Source organism: Microtus oregoni, unplaced genomic scaffold (genome assembly GCF_018167655.1).
Source record: "Microtus oregoni isolate MIOR12 unplaced genomic scaffold, Mior012 000022F_ref0000154, whole genome shotgun sequence".
Classification (NCBI taxonomy): domain Eukaryota; kingdom Metazoa; phylum Chordata; class Mammalia; order Rodentia; family Cricetidae; genus Microtus; species Microtus oregoni.
The window spans coordinates 4,133,324-4,150,990 of NW_024543081.1; the positions used below are offsets into that span (position 1 = coordinate 4,133,324).

Consider the following 17,667-nt stretch of genomic DNA (forward strand, 5'->3'; position numbering starts at 1 on the left):
GCTTCCTTTGCCAGAGAGATGGGCTAGAGAACAGATCCACTACAAGAGGCCATGGGAAAGACAAGCCTGTGCTGGATAAGGCAGGTGAGGCAGGAAATAAAGAAACCTCGGAGGATGCCCAGACGCTTGGGAGAGCAAAGAGTAGCATCTCTGGGGTCCAGAGTACCTGCTGCCCTTGCCCTCCATCCTCACTACCAGCTCATGGACTCTCCCATATATACACGCGTGTTTTTACGCACTGGCCTCCGTCAGACATTCATGCCATCATCCCCGGGAAACTTCTGCTTGCCCTGTTCTAAGTGTAAATGCAGATGTCCGTGTATGTCTGGACCTCCCTACTTCATCTCCATTTATAAGTGTACCTCTGACACCCATATTATAACTGACCTAATTACAGATGGGTCACCTTCCAACTGAGACCCAGATCTAGCCTAGGGCCAGCTTAGAGTAAGCAGGAATCCCAAGATGGGTAATGGGCAGAGTTAGTGTGGCTTAAGGATGGACAGGAGGTATAAGCAAGGCAGCTATGTGATTCGGGGCAAGTCATTCTCACTCTCCTTAAGTAAAATGGATAATTGTTTCCTTCCCCCTCCCCCACACGGTTACTGTAGATATTAAGTGAACCCGTGTGCATACAGCACCTCATGTATGGCCTGTCCTTGGGCTGGCAGGAGTTTACTCTGATGCACAACAGACAGTGGGAGTGGTGGATGGATGGGTCAGCATGGCAAGGAGACCAGATGCCTGAGAAACACGCAGTGAGCTGGGTTTGTCAGAGATTCTGACCTGAGATTAGAAGCAGCAGGCAAGCGTGGAGGGTGGTGGTGGTCAGGGAATGATGATGGACAGAAGAAAAGGAGGCTGAGGCACAGCCTTGAGTTGGCCTACTGTCTGGATATGCTGACCAAACGCATCCAAGAAAGGAAGGGAGGGCAAGAAACTCGCTCCCACAAGGAGTCTCTCAGAGCAGGGTGCAAAGAAATGAATGCCAACCGAAGTCAGCGAAAGGAAGGCTAATAGTATCTGCCTGGAGAATGCCCTGAGGCTGCTAGTGACCTCAGTGAGAGGCGACCCTAGTGGAAGCAGCTTCAATTTGGCTGTGCAGAGACCCTGCTGCTTCCAATTTATGAGCATATGGGGACAAGAGAGCAGTAACAGGTGACCTTTTGGGTCTGACCATGAAGGGACAGGGAGAGGATGCTACCTGGAGAGATGAAGTAGGTTCAAGGAAAGAGTAATTTTAGAATAAAAACCTGGGCCTGCACTCTGGCTGACAGGACAGGAAATAGCTGTCCGGGTGGCAGCTGTTATCTGTGTAAGGCGGGAGTGAAGGACAGGAAGAAAAGGACTAAGGGGTGCCCAGGAATGGAGAGAAGCAGACTGGAAAAAGAACCTCAAGGGTGTCTTCCCACGGCACATCTGGGTGGGAGAACAAACTCAGATCCATAAACAAAATGGCATCCTTGAACTCCGCAGAGAGAGATGGGGTCCTCCAACCCTTGAAGCTGCCCACCCCAGCCCAGCCATCCCAACCCCAAGTGGTCCCTCAGCCCAGCCATACCTACAGATTTGGTCCGTGGAATCCCCTTCCGCAGAGAGCCCGGCAGCTTCTCTGGGCCTGGGAGGCCCTGGCGCTCAAACAATGACTGTGGGGTCAGGGAGGAACATGGAAGTTCCAGGGCTCTGGAGCACCCAGTTCTCCATCCAGCCCCACCCATCCTAAGCTAGACTAGACACCCACACACCAGATACCCCAAAGGCACTGGTGCCCATGCTCACTTGAGGCCTTCGTTGTATGGATGGTGAAATGAACACAGAATTACAGGCCCTGGGCATCATCTGAATAAAGAGGGAGGAACAGTCCACAGTGCCATGTGGGCTATGGATGCCTTCCAAACAGGCATATGCTGTGCCATAGACTCAGTAGAGTTGTGGACCTTAGTAGTCCCAGGGTGACACCGAATCTGACTGAGGTCAGAGGCACTAAAAGCTGCAACCATAGAAGCGAGCTGAACTACATGCTACATTCTACAGACTGAGACGATCCCACGTGTCTCCCAGAGGGGCCATGGAGAGCTCTGCCTCCTCTGGAGAAGGGAGCCAAATAAAGAACTCTTACCTCAAAAGCGAGGCGCATGACCCTCTGATCCCCAGGCCCTGGACCTGACCATCCCAGAGCCCTGGCCCAAGGCTGGCTTACGCTGATCTCGGCAGGGGTAATCCTCCGACTGGTGGGCCGCTGCTTGACAGTGGCTGCCCTGGAGTCAGCATCTGCAATGTCTGGCCTCAGGGTCGGCTCCGCAGCAACTGCCAGGATCTCATCCAACTTTTCTGCACAACCAAAGAGATGCAACCTCAGCCCCAGAGGCACCTTGGCCTCACCGCCACACCCACCAATGCCAGCCCCATGGCACTAATGAGTCCATGAACCCTGCCCTCCCCTAGGTCTCTCACGGCCTGAGGCCCTAGATCTTAGATCCTATCAGTGCCCCCTCAGACCTCAGGACCCAGTTCCTGAACCAGACAAAGTCTGTCCTTAAGGAGACCCAGGGTATCTTTGTGACCACTTGGTGTGACCACAATGACCGGCCATAAGGAGATCAGACTCAGAGACAGACCACTTAGATGAATTCCCTTGGTCTTTCACCTCTCCCTTTTGCCCACTGTCTTTTCTTGGTGCATGGCCTATCCACTTCCCACAGGAAGCTACTTCTAGTGGGACCACGGCCCCAGGGACAGATACTAACGTTAAAGCAAGAGATACCGAGTGAGTGATTAAGCTGATAACCAAGGGATGAACAGACCAATAGAAAGTTTCTCCTAAGAACTAAACCTGAGCTAGGGATCTAAGAGTAGTTTGATACAAAACAGGAGGCCACAGCTCCTTCCTCCTTGCCCACACAGAAGGATTGCTCCAGTAGGATGGCAGCTGAGGAAAGAGGAGAAGTAGGTGTGCCGTCGAAAGGACTCTCCTCATGGAGAGCCTACCCACCCAAACTCCTCAGACTTCAGCTCCATTTAAGGCTGATGCCTAAGAAAGGCTTGGTTGAGAGACACCAGGCGGCCTCAGGCATATTCTTGTCATATCCGTTATGAAATGAAAAGCTTTGTGTAGTCAAATTTTATTAAAGCAACCGTTTTAAAAAAAAATGGGACTTTGGGGGCTGTGGAGACAGCTCAGCAAGTCAAGTGCTTGCTACCTAAGCACTAAGGCCTGAGTTCAGATCCTCAGCACCCACGTCAAAGCTGAGCCTGGGAGTGCACGCCTGTAACCTCAGAGCCAGGAGGAGAGACACATGGGTCCGCTCCCGCTGTCAACTCGACACAGAATTCAGAATCACCCAGGAGACGTGCCTCCAGACACACCTGTGAGGGATTCTTGACTATGTTAACTGATGTGGGAAGGCCCATCCTAAAATGGGTAGCACCATTTCCTGAGCTTGGGTCCCAAATTGCTTAAAAATCTGTAGCAAAAGCTGGGCGGTGGTGGCACACACCTTTAAATCCCAGCAATCAGGAGGCAGAGGCAGGTGGATCTCTGTGAGTTCAAGGCCAGCCTGGTCTACAGAGTGAGTTCCAGGACAGCCTCCAAAGCCACAGAGAAACCCCATTCAAAAAAGGGGGGCAGGGACCTGCTTAGGAAGAATATTCATCATTCTCCTCTCAACTAGGGATGGAAAAGATCTCAAACTAGAAGCCAAATAAATCCTTCCTTCCTCAAGCATTTTATTATACGTACTTTATCCTCCCAGCAGGGAACGTGGTTGAACAATCCCGGTAATCCCATTCTTTTGAGAAACTGAAGCAAGATTCCAAGTCTGAGATCAGACTAAACCACAAGAGAAAATCATTTCAGCAGGAAGAAGGGGTTTCTGACGGCTGTCTGAGATACGGCTATGTAATTCCTACCCAGAGTCCCTCGGGGCCAGTGTTCAGGTGCACACTGGAGGCTGGGGCACTGCTTTATGTATCTATCCTCACTCAGCGCCCTCAGGCTCCACCTGTCTCCAGACCATATTCAGCTCTTGAAGGCCGAGCCTGGTAGTGCATGCCTATAACCTCAGCACTAGGAAACAGAGGCATATAGGTCCCAGGGACTCAGGGGCCACCCAGTCTAGTCCCATCTTCAGGGGACACGTGTCCTAGACACCCTTCTACTCTCAAAGAACCATTGCTGAAGAACTCCAATGCCAGTCTGAACCTCCTATTCTTTCCAAACCTAAGCCCCAGCACCTACTGTTGCTATCTAACAACAATTGCTGGGTAGGAGTAAATTAACTCCGAAGTTGGTCTTATTAAGTAGCATATTGAGACCCCCACCTTGCACACGGACTCTGTTCAGATGTATGCCCTCTGAGCCCCAGTGCCTTCACCTAATAAAACAATCAGAACCGGCACCTATGTGGCATAGGTCTAGGGGAGATTAGCACAAAGGAGCCTAAGCCACTTTAGCCAATGCAGACCACACGGACCAATGCAGATGCTGAAGACACAGTCAGGACATTTACCTTATCTTCATCAACAATTTGTGAGTTCCTCATAAAGAAAACACTCTGCCCCTCTGGAGCCCTGAACAACACAGCACTTGGCCAACAAAACATGCTCCCTCTGTAGAGAAGTGTGTAGGGGGCCCAAGCAACGCTTCTGGTACCACCAGGTAACAGTGTAGAGACCACAGATGCCAAAGTCCTCATTTGTCTTTGCAATGAAATGAGCTCTGATAGGCAGAATCACTACCCTGGCCAGGTCCTTGATGATATACAGTATTGCCGAGTTTTACATGACTGCCATAGTAACCACCTCAAGATGCTGCCATCGTCCTCCTGTTTCCCAGGAGCAAAACGATGCACACAGAGCACTCCCCTTATCACAGATCCTTGCAGCCACACCATCCAGAAACTGCAGAAGTAAAGACATAAGGGGAATGAGAAGTCCATGACACCGTGGTGACGTGTCCTACCAAGGTACACTGTCAGCCGAGCCACTGATTAGAGGATGTGTGTCTCTTAACTAAAAAAATCCAACAGAACCTGGTCAAAGAGATCCAAGTAGTCAGTGCACACACAGTTCTAACAAAGCAGTTGTTTAGGGTCATGCTGCAATAGTGCTGAGGCCCAGCAAGAACTGTTTCCAAGAATTTAGGAATTCTACATATGAGAAGTTGGACACTTTTTCCCAACATAAACCCACAACAAAATTAGAAAACTTAATCCTAAATTATTTTAGATTTTTTTTTTGGTTTTTTGAGACAGGGTTTCTCTGTAGTTGATATTTTAAAAATGAAATAGAACCCCTTAGGAACCAAGTATAGTTATTTCCACCAGCCTTTCAAGCGGCCAGCCATGCGGGAAAGTACGTTGGGAACCCAAGCAGGGATGAAAAGAAGGGCCTACAGAAATGACAATCAGTCACTTCCCCCAGAGCTGGAAGAGGTGCATGGCCACAGCCTAGCATCACAGGAGCCCTACCATCAGGGAGCTAGAATGCAGATCTCAGCAAGAGGAGATGGGGGTCAGGTGGGGGAATCTACGGATCATATGCTGAGAGCCAGAGAGTTCCCTTGCCCAGGCAAAGCCCAGTGCATCAGAAGTAAGAGGAGAAGGGATGCTGGATGCCCAAATCCACACACACCGGGTTATAAGCCTATCTGAGGCTGACTCCCATCCACTCAAGAGGCAGAGGAAGCAACAGAAGCTGGGGTAGATGTCCCCAGATGCTGGACCTCAGAACCCACTGAGGCCCTGGTGTCTCTGGCCCCACATGGACCCTGTGTCTCATGCAGCCATGCTGGACACACAAGTCATAGGAGAAAGAGCCTCAAAGTACACAGGGGTGGAACCTGAAGAGGGGATAGAGAAGTCAATAGACAGGAGGGGGGGGCAGTGAGGGCTCTAAGCAAGGGAGTCCAGCTCCCTTCTCAATGCCAACAGATTCAAACCCCTATTCTAAGGCAGCTCTGCTCTGGGCTCAATTCTATAACTTATCAGCATGAAGTTGGCCTAGGCAAAGAAAGGGACAAAAGATACAGCACAAGGCATAGCCTAATACACTAATAGTACCATTCCAACACAGCCTAGGCACCTGGCTGCCCTGAGTTCCATACCTTGACCCTCACAAACCATCCCCTCCCCACTCCGGGTCATGTTATTTGCAAGAGCCCCCACCAGGAATTCTCCGACCTTCTCCCCACCATACTATCTCCATAGATCACATCCCCGAGCTCACCTGAACCCACAAGGACTATGGTTGTACCCCCTATAAATCCCAATGATACCCCTGGGAACTCCCCATCCATTCTTCCAAGGACCTTCACTTCATCCCCACCAAATCCCCAGGCAGGAACAAGACCACTCTGACTTGGACTGGAGCCTCATCACACGTCAGTACCCTTCGGCAGGGGCAGGCAAGCCAGGCCTAAAAACATAGCAGGAGACTTACCCCCTTTTCTTCTCCGAATGGAAGCTTGGAATTGAGAAACAGGGCAAAGGGAGTAAGAGGAAGGCTGTTTTCCATGGTACCTAGACCATTTGCACAATGGTTTTCCCACCCCGTTCTCCCCACCCCCACCTCCCGACAACCAGGCCTTCATGGGTCTGTCCCCATCTATAACCTCCTTCTTAGGCCAGGAGCACAAGCCTACCAATGCTCTACAACTCTAGAAGAGAGCAAGCCAAAGCAAGACTACACACTGTGTGTCCATGCACACTCATACACACGCACATGTGCACATGCACACACAAAATGTGCACAAGAAAGCCAAATGTGTGTTCAGAATGAAGATACGGAACTATAAAAAACAAAGCTCAGAGTCTGCGATAGTTAAAGTGGTCACCTATGAGCACTCTGTACTGAGACTTCGGCTGTGGTTTGCTTTTGCGGTACTGCAGGTGGAACTCATGGCCTTGAGCATGCTGGGCAAGCACTCCGCTACTGACACCTCCATATTACAAAGCAGGCCGCTAGCAACAAGCAGATGTGAGCAGCAAAGCGCACAGTAAAGACATCTTCTCTAGGCTAAGGCAGTAGCAGGGACCTACCCTGACTTCATCACAAAAGAAAGACCCAGAAATTAAAAAAAGGGTAGTCTTAATTTCCCCTAAATAAATGAACAGGAACAGTCTGCTTACACTAGGGCACAGACACGGGTCCCCATTAGCCCGTGTCCGATTCATGCTGAGCAAATATGTACAAGGTAGAGTCCCAGACTAAAATGAGAGTGGAGGATGGGATTATCTATGCCTCGATCCTCCCCCACCCCAGACTAATATGAACAACCCTCTCTTTCTGAGACAGGATTCTGCTACGCAGGCCAACTTGACCTTAAACTCTGTAGCCCACACAGGCCTGGAACTCGCAGAAATCCTCCCGCCTCAACCTCCTGAGTGATAGGGATGTGCCGCACCACAGAGCTCTCCCACTGGTGTCTGCCAGCCACCACCAGTTTCCTTTTATTTAATTCATTTACTTAATTCTGGATCAGCCTCTGCTCGCTCCATTCGTTCCCAGGGAACTCACCCCTCTTCTTCCTCCTGTATTGCCTTGCCTCACCCTCTACACGGCATGAGCCTCCACCTCTGCACCCACACCCCCCTCACCTCACACTGATAAACACGACTCCTAAAAGGATGCATCGGGGAGTGGCAGGACAGACATGCTTATAACAGTGCTGACTCAGCAGTCTTAGTTAAAAACACAAACAAAGCCAGGCCTGGTCGTGTATGCCCGTAATCCCAGAACTCAGGAGGCATGGGAAATCCAACAGCAGCCTCGGCTACAGAAAGAATGAACACCGGATTGTGGGCTGTTCTGTTGGGTACTTGGAGAACTCTATGTTGGTTGGTCTGGTTTCTTCATTATCAGGCATGCCCAGAAGGACCAGATTACCTCCTAAGATAAGTGTCTTTGTGTCAGAGCAGCTCACTGGGCCCCTGACTGTTGGGTCTTTCTCTAAACCTGGTTCCAGTTTCAATAACTCTGATCCTGGGCCCAGAAGTGTAGGCAGAGGCTCCTGCTGAATGACCCCCATACCTCTTCCAGACTCTACTCAGAAATATGATACCCTGCTCCTCTGGCCCACCAAGGTCTGTAATAACAGGAGTGACCCTCTCCAGAGGCTTCCAGGACAGAGGGGAAGACTGGACTCTTACAGGCAAAAGCCGTAGCCAGACGGAGCTCTTCCACTCTCGGGGATGCCTCTCGGTTCCTGGAGGACAGCTTCTAGCAAGAGACTCCAGGACCAGGCATAAATGTCCAGTCAGGCCCAGCGATCTACTCATACTGGTGTACTGACCCATGTCATGGGTCTGCTCTCTTACTATCTGCACCCCACTTTTCACCATCTTCTTTCTACCTTCTATCATAACTGATGAAGTCAGAAAGCAAGCCACCACTCACGTCTAAGCCAACTGGCTCCCTCTACTGGCTCGGGTAACATCTTTCTGCTTTCCTATGGTATTCTAAAGTTTGACTCTGACAGATAATGTTTATTTGTGACATATTCTTCAGAATGGAGTCTCACATTTCCGTTAACTTTTGGGAAATCCTTAGCCCTTCTATTATTTTCCTCTGGAATTCCTATCACGTAGATGTTGAGGTCTCCTCACCTGTCCTCATGGCTCCTGACTGGTTATTGATGCTCCACCTCACCTGCTTCCTAAGCTGATTCTGGGCAGGCTCTGCCTGATCTTCTTACTCACTGCTATGTTTTTTAGGGAGTCCTGGATCCTGTGTAACCGAGCTGCAGACCCTTCTCATCTGTGCCTGTTTGTTTGCTTGTTACAATAAGTTAAGGATTCCCAAACATGCTATTATTATTGTTCCTCTTACCCTGTTAATTTCATAAATTCTGTTGGTTTTCTTGCCTTTATAGTAACTTAAACCTCTCATACTCTTATCTCTAGTTCTTTTTAATTTTTTTTTAGATTTTTCTATTTTGAATGTATGTATGCATATATGTGTGTGCAACACATTCATGCCTGGTGCCCCCTCCCTGCCCAGAGGTCAGATGGGCTGGATCCATGAGAACTGGAGTCATGAGCCACCACGTGGGTGTTGGGAACCAAACCAAGGTCCTCTGCAAGAGCCACAAGCGCTCTAAGTGCCGAGCCATCACTCCAGCCCCTCCAGTTCATTTTCGCTAACCCCAGTGCCTATGGCTGTCTCCGGCTTTCCCAAGTCTACAACACATCTTCTAGTCTTGTTGAGAACCTCTATCAGGAGTTGGAAGCGCCAATTTCCCACTCCTCTGGCTTTGATTTCTTGCTTTACTCCTGAAGCAAGAGAACCCCTCCTCCTTTACACTGTCTGTAGTTTTTATTTATTTCATTCAGAGTTTTATCATGGGGAACCTTGGTCATGTCAGCCCATTCTATCTCTTGGTCAGTGTTTTCCAAACTTCAGTCAAGGCACCTGCTCAGAATGTGGCAGCTCAGCCTACAGCTGGGACATGGTCGGCCAAGACAGGGGTAGTTCTGGAAGCCAGGATTAAGGTTTCCTTTTATGACTGAAGCCAGAGGAAAGTCTGGGATTGAGACTAGGCTCAAACCACAGAAGCAAAGACTGCTTCAACCTATCACATGTGTTGGAATACACCTACCATGAAACTGTTAACCAATAACCACCCACAATGAGGCTCTCAACAGTCAAAGATATTAGCACATGCCCACAACGACAATAAAAATCACACACATCAGCACATGGCTAGGATGAGACTGACAAGAGTCCTATGTGTCAAGATGTGAGCATGCATATAGGACATACCTATGACGAGGCTGGTAAATGTCACATGTCAGGACATGGCTGTAAATATGAGACATGTCCATGACAAGGTTAACTGGCATATGTGTCAAGATACGGTCACGCATATGAAACATGCCCATGACAAGGCTGGTAACTGCTACACTTGTCAAGGTGTGGTGGTCATGTACATGGGGACAGGTCCATGGTGAGCCTGGTTACATTGCAGTCATGTACATGAGACTGGAAACTGCCATACATGTGCACATGCATACAGGATGTGTTATGCATATGGAACATGGCCAGGAGAAAGCTGGTAACTGTCATAGGCCAGGATGGGGTCATGTAGATCAGGACATGCCCACGATGAGGCTGTTTGTAGTACACCTGGGACTGTACCCATCAGAGTCTCACATACTTTGGTCCGCCCCCCACAGCCCGCCAGGCCCCATCCCCTCACTGTTAGAAGTGTTTACAATGCCTCTGTTAGGTCAGTAGACTCAATTGGCAGATAAGTGAACAGGTACCAACCGAATAAAAGAAACACAAATAGGACCCAGCTCATGCCAGTCCGATCCAGGAGCAGACTCTAGGTTGCCCTACCACCGCTCTTTGCCAGCTAGGTTGAAATGCAAGAGCAAAGTCTTAGTGGAAAAAGCACAGAACCAGGGAAAGCACTCACACACATGCATGTGCATGCATGCGGGCATGCTACAGGGCCAGACCTTGTTCCCCAGCCATCTGTCCTGGTTGTCCCTGCCCAACTTCAGCTCCTCTTGCTGCCCCGAGTTCTCATCTCCTCACTTGCTGCTGCGTTCCTCACCACACAGGTACCCGGTTTCCCCATCCCTCCAGTCCGTACCCTAACTGCTGATCTGTCTCGGCAACCATCTGTTTGTTCTTCCTTCTGTCTCTACCTGGCCTGAGCCCCCAGTTCGGCACCACGACCGTCCCGAACTGCCTGTGTCCACTCCACTTTGGCCAGCCCACCGCAGACCATCCACCCACCGTCCACCCGCAATGCTCACCGAGTTCTTCGAGCTCAGCCGTCATGGACTTGGAGCGCAGGGTCAGCGTGGTGCTGGGGGCCCTCTTTGGGGGTGGTGGGGCTGCAAAGAAGAGGGAGGCCTTGGCCCTCCTGTCTAGCAGCAGGCGGCGCGGCGTGGCCAGGTGCAGGTGCCACTTGCGCTCCACTGCCTGGATTTCCTCGTACTCCCTTGAAGACGAGTCACACTGTGCCAAGATCTTGTTCAGGCTGCGGCTAGACGCGAACTTCTTCATGGCGTGAGGCGCTCAGGGAGCAGTGGAGCCAGGGCAGTTGGGCCCCCAGGGCCCTTAAGACTCCCAGGGCCAAGGCCTCAAATGGTAGTAAGAGTACCAGCAGACGTTAGGAAGCTGGCTGGTTCTGATCTGAGCATCCACCCTGCGGGCTCCAAGGCCCCAGTGAGTGGGCACCACCCATGGGGGGCTGGGTGGATCTCCTGCCAGACTACCTCCTGCTGCCTAAAGCACCCCAGGCCCAGGTACCACTGCTCTTAATGAGACCAGTGCGGCCAGGCAAGCCACACACCTGGGCCGGGCCAGCGGTAAAGCCTCTTAGGCCCAGGCTGTGCCGCGTCTTTGGCGTCGGCGCGGGGAGAAGACGCTTTTCCTCTTCCCTCAGGTGCCGCCTCCCCCTTCCCTGCACAATAAGCAGCAGCAGCAGCAGCGTCAACCTCACAGTTGCCATGACAACCCGGCCTCCAGGCAGCTGCTGGCGTTGGGAAGGAGGGCTCTGCCACACCAGGGCTGGGGGATTCACAGAAGAGGAGGACAGGGATCTGAGGCGGGGGAATCAAGGACCAGGGTCAGAGGCCTGGTCATGAGGGTCAGGTTATCTGACATCAAGGACCCGTGCAGCAAATGAGGGCATCTCATGTCATCTCAGGCAGAAATGGGATGTCAGCAATGTGGGATCAGAGGAGGGGAGAGGAATGTGGGCCTGAAGTTAAAGGGCTAGGGCCAAGTGCCAGGGGCAAGACCCGACAGACAGCCGTCTGAACTCACCTCTGCGCCGAGCACCATCCTCTTCGGGTTTCCTGGTCACGGACACGACTTTCATGACCAGGCGGTTGCCGCCCTGACGGATGAGACCCACTACTTGCTTGTGCCCCACCTTCACGACGTTGACTCCATTCACCTGGGACAGATAAGCAGCTAGGCAGTGTGTCCGAGTGCCACCCACCTCAGAGCTCAGGAGCTAGGAGCCCTCTCCCCTCCTGCCGGGCAAGGACAGGTACGGGTCTCACCTCAATGAGAAAGTCCCCAGTTCGAAGCCCGGCCCTCCAGGCCACACCTTCCACATCTACAGACTCCAGGTACTGGAGCGCAGGGAAGGCGGGTGTGGGTGTGAATTCCTCAATGGGGGTCTCTGCTGCAGAGAGAGGAAGAGAAAAGGCATTCACAAGCACAGCTCGTGACAGCTCAGCAGAGCAACCTGACTACTCGTGCACAGAAACCTGGGGTGGGGTGGGGTGGGCAGCAGATGGGGATACCCAAACCAGGGTACATCCCTCTGTGAAGCCCCCCATTTACCCTCCCCAAATAGATCTCTACTCTGTTAGACTCCCCACAACTGAATGGGAAGCAACAGAGAGGGACCCGCGGCCTTGTCCGGGGACATTCCAAATCAAGACATACAACCATGGGGCGGGGGTGGTGGGGCTTAAAAAGGGGGGAGAAAAGGGCAGGGCATAGAAGACATCACCAGCAATGCAGTACCCTCCTCATGAAATCCACACCCATTACCTTTGGCTCCCCGGAGAACGAAGCCAAAACCCTCATGGTCCCGTTTTTGCAGGATAGCCACCTTGTCATCAATGACATAATCACTGACAGAGGAAAGCAAGGTTGAGTGAGGGGAGTCTGGAGGGAGCCTAGCAGAGAGGCCGACCCTACGGGGGCCCACACGCACGGTCAACTTAGAACAAGAAAAACAGATAGCTAGCCACCCGCTCCTCGCCCACCTCCCACGTCCATACACCCCAACTTCCCCTTTCATAGGATATACTAGGTCCAGCTAGTGTTCCCATGTATCCACACCCCTGCCAATACCTGTGTGAAGTGAGGCTGTCATAGGAACCCACAGTGTAGTGACGGAAGAGACGTTTTGTCCGGTCTTCTCGGGTTTCTGGAGGGAGCAGCAAGGGCCAAGAAATGATCATGGCTTCTACCTAGCTGAATCTCCCCAAACTGCACTGATCAGTCTGTGTCCCCATACGCCCCGATGCAGAGGTGCAACGGGGAGCAGAGGAGGGCAAATACTGGGGCTCAAGGACCAAAAGTCCTGAGGTCGGAAGGTTCAGATAATCATACAGGGAATTCTGGCCTCTGGGAGTTAGGGTCCAAGAAGAAAGCAGCCCCCCACCCAACCCTTTACTTAACATGCGGCTAGACACAGAAAACCATACAAGGCCAGACTGGTCCAGTCAGCAAGTCGTATACTGAGAGGACATGTATGTGAACCTCACGGTAAAGTATGAATGCTGTGTTGGTGCTTGTGTGTCTGGGACCCATTCATGTTGTCCAAGTGAGAGCCATATCTGTTATGTGGACATGACTCCAATCATTAGTAACAAACAAGGGTGTGTACAACCCACAGTGTATCCAAGTGTTGGGCTCAGGCATATGTACGTGTCTAGGCTGCGAGCGTATGTGCACCAGTGTGCCCAGTAGTTTCCTCAAGGAATGAGAAAAGGGCTTACAAAAAGCTCTGCCCCTACCCTGACTTCACTGTATCCAAGTGAGCTATATTAATATAATGATTAAAAACTGCAACAGTAACTATGTTAATATCACCGTATCCCATAGGACTATATTAATAAATTCCACAGAATATGTTAATATGTCCTTTGATCTCAAAGCTCTTCATAGACACCATGGAGTTGGTCAGCACACACCTCCCGCTGACCCTCACTCAGCCTTGCAATCAACAACAGATTCAAGGTTCAGAATGGCTCCTCTGGCTGCACCTGCAGTACCTCAGAAGGCCGCAAGATGGCACCACCACTGTTTTCAATTTCATCCTTCGGCACCTCCCTCCTTCAGTCCCTCTTGCTATAGCACCTCTCAAGACTCAATTTTTTACTTCAGCATCCATTCACTAAGCCTCTACTACATGCCAGGCACTGTTTACTCTAGAACAGAGCAAAGTCCCTGCCCTTGAGGAGTTAATAAGCTACCCCGAGAAATGGAATAAACAAGTAAGAACAGGAGAAACGCAAGCAGGAAAGGGGTGTGAAAATACAGTTCTAGGGACAGCGAAGGCCTCATCAGAAAGAAGAGTTGAGCAGAGGTCCAGACAGCCGAGGGAGCAGCCTGCAGGGAGGAGGGTGAGGCAGCCAAGGAGAAGATCATGCACATGGCGTTAATCTGAAGCAGACAGGAACAGTGTGGAACCGATGCAGCAGGAGCAGAGGGAGGCGCACGGATAGAAAATGAGATCAGAGGGAACCTATGGGTTTCTCAGTTAGGTTCTCTATTGTCTGGGGTTTTAAAAAAAGAGTTGTGTTTCTTTTTACTTTATGTATTTCCCTGCATGTATATATGTGTACCACATATATGTCTGGGGCACTCAGAGGCCTGAAGAGGGAGCCAGATCCTCTAGATAGAATGTGGGTACTGGGTACCAGAGTCTTACAGCACCCTGTTTTGAAATTTTTTTTTTCTGAGACAAGATATCACTACATATAGCCTGAGCCTTGAACTCGGGGATATCTGTCTTAGTCTTCTGTGTGCTAGAGTTATAGGCATGAGCCTCCATACCCAGCAAAAACATAAGAGTTTTTTATGACCTGGTTTCTCAGTAACTGTGAACTCCTTAAAGCAAAAGATGAGATGTAATTACTCCTGGGGTCCCAAGAGCTCAACACAGCACCTGGCACACAGCAGGTGGAACACAACCGGCCAGGTGAGTGACTGCATTGATGCATGGACGAACGGATGGATGAGACATTTGCAAAGTGCGTACGACTGGATGGATTGATGAAGGCTTGAGGGAATATATGGATGGATGGATGGATGGATGGATGGATGATGGATGGATGATGGATGGATGATGGATGGATGGATGATGGATGGATGATGGATGGATGGATGGATGAGGGATGGATGGATGGATGATGGATGGATGGATGGATGATGAATGGATGATGGATGGATGGATGATGGATGGATGATGGATGGATGATGGATGGATGGATGATGGATGGATGGATGATGGATGATGGATGGATGATGGATGATGGATGGATGATGGATGGATGATGGATGGATGATGGATGGATGATGGATGGATGATGGATGGATGGATGATGGATGGATGATGGATGGATGGATGAATGGATGGATGAATGGATGGATGGATGGATGGATGGATGATGAATGGATGATGGATGGATGGATGATGGATGGATGATGGATGGATGATGGAAGGATGGATGATGGATGGATGATGGATGGATGGATGATGGATGGATGATGGATGGATGATGGATGGATGGATGATGGATGGATGATGGAAGGATGGATGATGGATGGATGATGGATGGATGGATGATGGATGGATGATGGATGGATGATGGAAGGATGGATGATGGATGGATGATGGATGGATGGATGATGGATGGATGATGGATGGATGATGGAAGGATGGATGATGGATGGATGATGGATGGATGGATGATGGATGGATGATGGATGGATGATGGATGGATGATGGATGATGGATGGATGGATGATGGATGGATGATGGATGGATGATGGATGGATGGATGGATGAATGGATGGATGAATGGATGGATGGATGGATGGATGGATGATGGATGGATGATGGATGGATGGATGATGGATGGATGATGGATGGATGGATGGATGGATGGATGATGGATGGATGATGGATGGATGATGGATGGATGGATGAATGGATGGATGAATGGATGGATGATGGATGGATGATGGATGGATGGATGGATGGATGGATGGATGGATATGTGGGTGGAGAAAAGGGGGAACTGAGGGCTGGATAGGTTGCTGGATAAGTAGGTGAACAGACAGATGAATCAATGAGCTAAAAGACAGATGGACACAGACAGGAATAGAGCAATGATTGGGTGATCTTCACATTGGATGACACGGCTATCAAGAAAAGTACTGGTCCAGACCTCACTATGTGTGAGACTCTCAATACGTGAGCTGTTCTGCCTGAACCTCTCTTGACACAGCAGGAAAAGCCGGCTTGGAAGGGCCCGGGTTCGAACAGCCTGTTACATTCTAGCCGCATCAGCTTGCTTACTCCCTGCATTTGTCCTACCCTAAGTGACAAACACACCTTGCCATTCATCCCCAAGACCAGTGCAGGTAAAGCCTCACCCTCGCACAATCAGGCCCTGAAATTCCCATCTCCAGCACATCCTTCCTCAAGCTGACTCAGGCACACAGATGCTATGCTAGCTGAACCGTCTCTGGGGGTCCTGCAGTGGACAGGAAGCCCCAGGTCCCACCAGCCTCACAGCAGCTCCTCTGCAGCCTGCATCCTTCTTTGTGACTTTGGCTGACCCCACCCACCCCTCTGCTGTGCCCTACCCAGATCTTACCCCTGACCCTAAGAGACAAGCACAGTGGAGCAGTCCTATCCTGGTCACTTTCTATCACACAGCCTCCTGTTTTGCACATTTTCATCAACCAAACAAACTATTTATTATATAACACAAATTCATGTTCTGGTTTTATTAATCACACCCGGGAAAGCCAGCTGAAAGGAATATGCCCAGCACCAGCTCCCAAGTGGAACATTCTGGAAGGGAAAAGGCAGACAGCATGGGAAGGTATGTTAGGCCTCGAGATCCTTGCACTCGCTGGCCTCAGCATTTCTGGTTATAGAGCTACAGGAGGCTGTCTCCTCTGCTCATGCCGACCTAACCTAGCACCTCAGCACCTGTCCTTGGTCCTTGGTCTTTAAAAGTCCCTCACTCCCACTCTGGTTCCTGAATTAGAGTTGGGGTGGGGGTGTTGGAAACAAGCTCCTGTTGGTAGGATGCCCTCTGCTCTCTGGCACAACTCAGCCTAAATCACAGACAAGTTCTGCCCAGACCAGCAAGACGGGCATTGTAGCTGAGGTCAGAGGAAGGCTATCTACAACTGTTCCTACCCCCTCCCAGAAGGCAGCTATAGCAAGGCCCACAAGGTTCCCGTCCACTTAGGTACTTTTGAATCCCACTCCCGCAGGTCATCTGTGACAGCTGTGGCCCTGCTAAGGAGTCCTGTGCTTGCTAGAAAACTCCACTACTCCCCTTGTGGTCCTCTCCTTTCTCCGTGACCTTGACACTCCCTACTCTCCGATCTGCCTTGTCCAGATCTTGATCTTCACCCTAAAATATCTGCTCAGTCAGCTCCTACTACAAGATTACTCTTTATCTTGACCCCAAGAACAGGTCGCTAGGTTCATGCTCCCTACTCCAGCTGTGCCATGCCTCACAAAGCTAACTGTTGGCATAGCAAAATAAAAGCTAAATTAAACATCCCTGTCCCTTGCGGTTAATGATGGCCCGGAAACATACTGACCACTGGCCCCACCTCCCAAGATTGCTAGGATACATACAGAACTTTATTCATATAAAAAATGCTAAAATCATGTCTGGCACTGCTCAAATACAGAAGCTGGCAATGGGCATAGTTCTAAAACACTGTGTTGGATCCCTATAAACATGGGAGACCCACCTGCAAACTACCCAGAGAAGTCAGCCTAAACAGCACCTCTGCTTTGAAGTCCTCTTTGACTTCCTCAGGTTAACTGGATCACCCACTCTCAACGGCCTATGCCCGGAGTGGGGCTGGGGGCGGGGGAGGACATGGGACAATACTTGCCATAGCCACAAAGAGCCAGCATAAGGTCCA

At 50.5% G+C, this 17,667-nt stretch overlaps 1 protein-coding gene across 4 annotated transcripts in view; it reads right to left on the reverse strand.

The window, feature by feature from the left end:
• Positions 1 to 17,667, reverse strand: part of Shank3 (SH3 and multiple ankyrin repeat domains 3) — a 57,858-nt gene that overhangs the window by 14,538 nt on the left and 25,653 nt on the right. For all 4 annotated transcript variants that reach the window (XM_041671711.1, XM_041671712.1, XM_041671714.1 and 1 more), the window contains 8 exons: positions 12,829 to 12,904; positions 12,523 to 12,605; positions 12,024 to 12,148; positions 11,782 to 11,914; positions 10,764 to 10,844; positions 6,439 to 6,462; positions 2,201 to 2,331; positions 1,562 to 1,646 (listed from right to left, as the gene is read on the reverse strand). In XM_041671711.1, the coding sequence (XP_041527645.1) occupies positions 1,562 to 1,646; positions 2,201 to 2,331; positions 6,439 to 6,462; positions 10,764 to 10,844; positions 11,782 to 11,914; positions 12,024 to 12,148; positions 12,523 to 12,605; positions 12,829 to 12,904 (738 nt within the window). The remainder of the gene's footprint in view (positions 1 to 1,561; positions 1,647 to 2,200; positions 2,332 to 6,438; positions 6,463 to 10,763; positions 10,845 to 11,781; positions 11,915 to 12,023; positions 12,149 to 12,522; positions 12,606 to 12,828; positions 12,905 to 17,667) is intronic.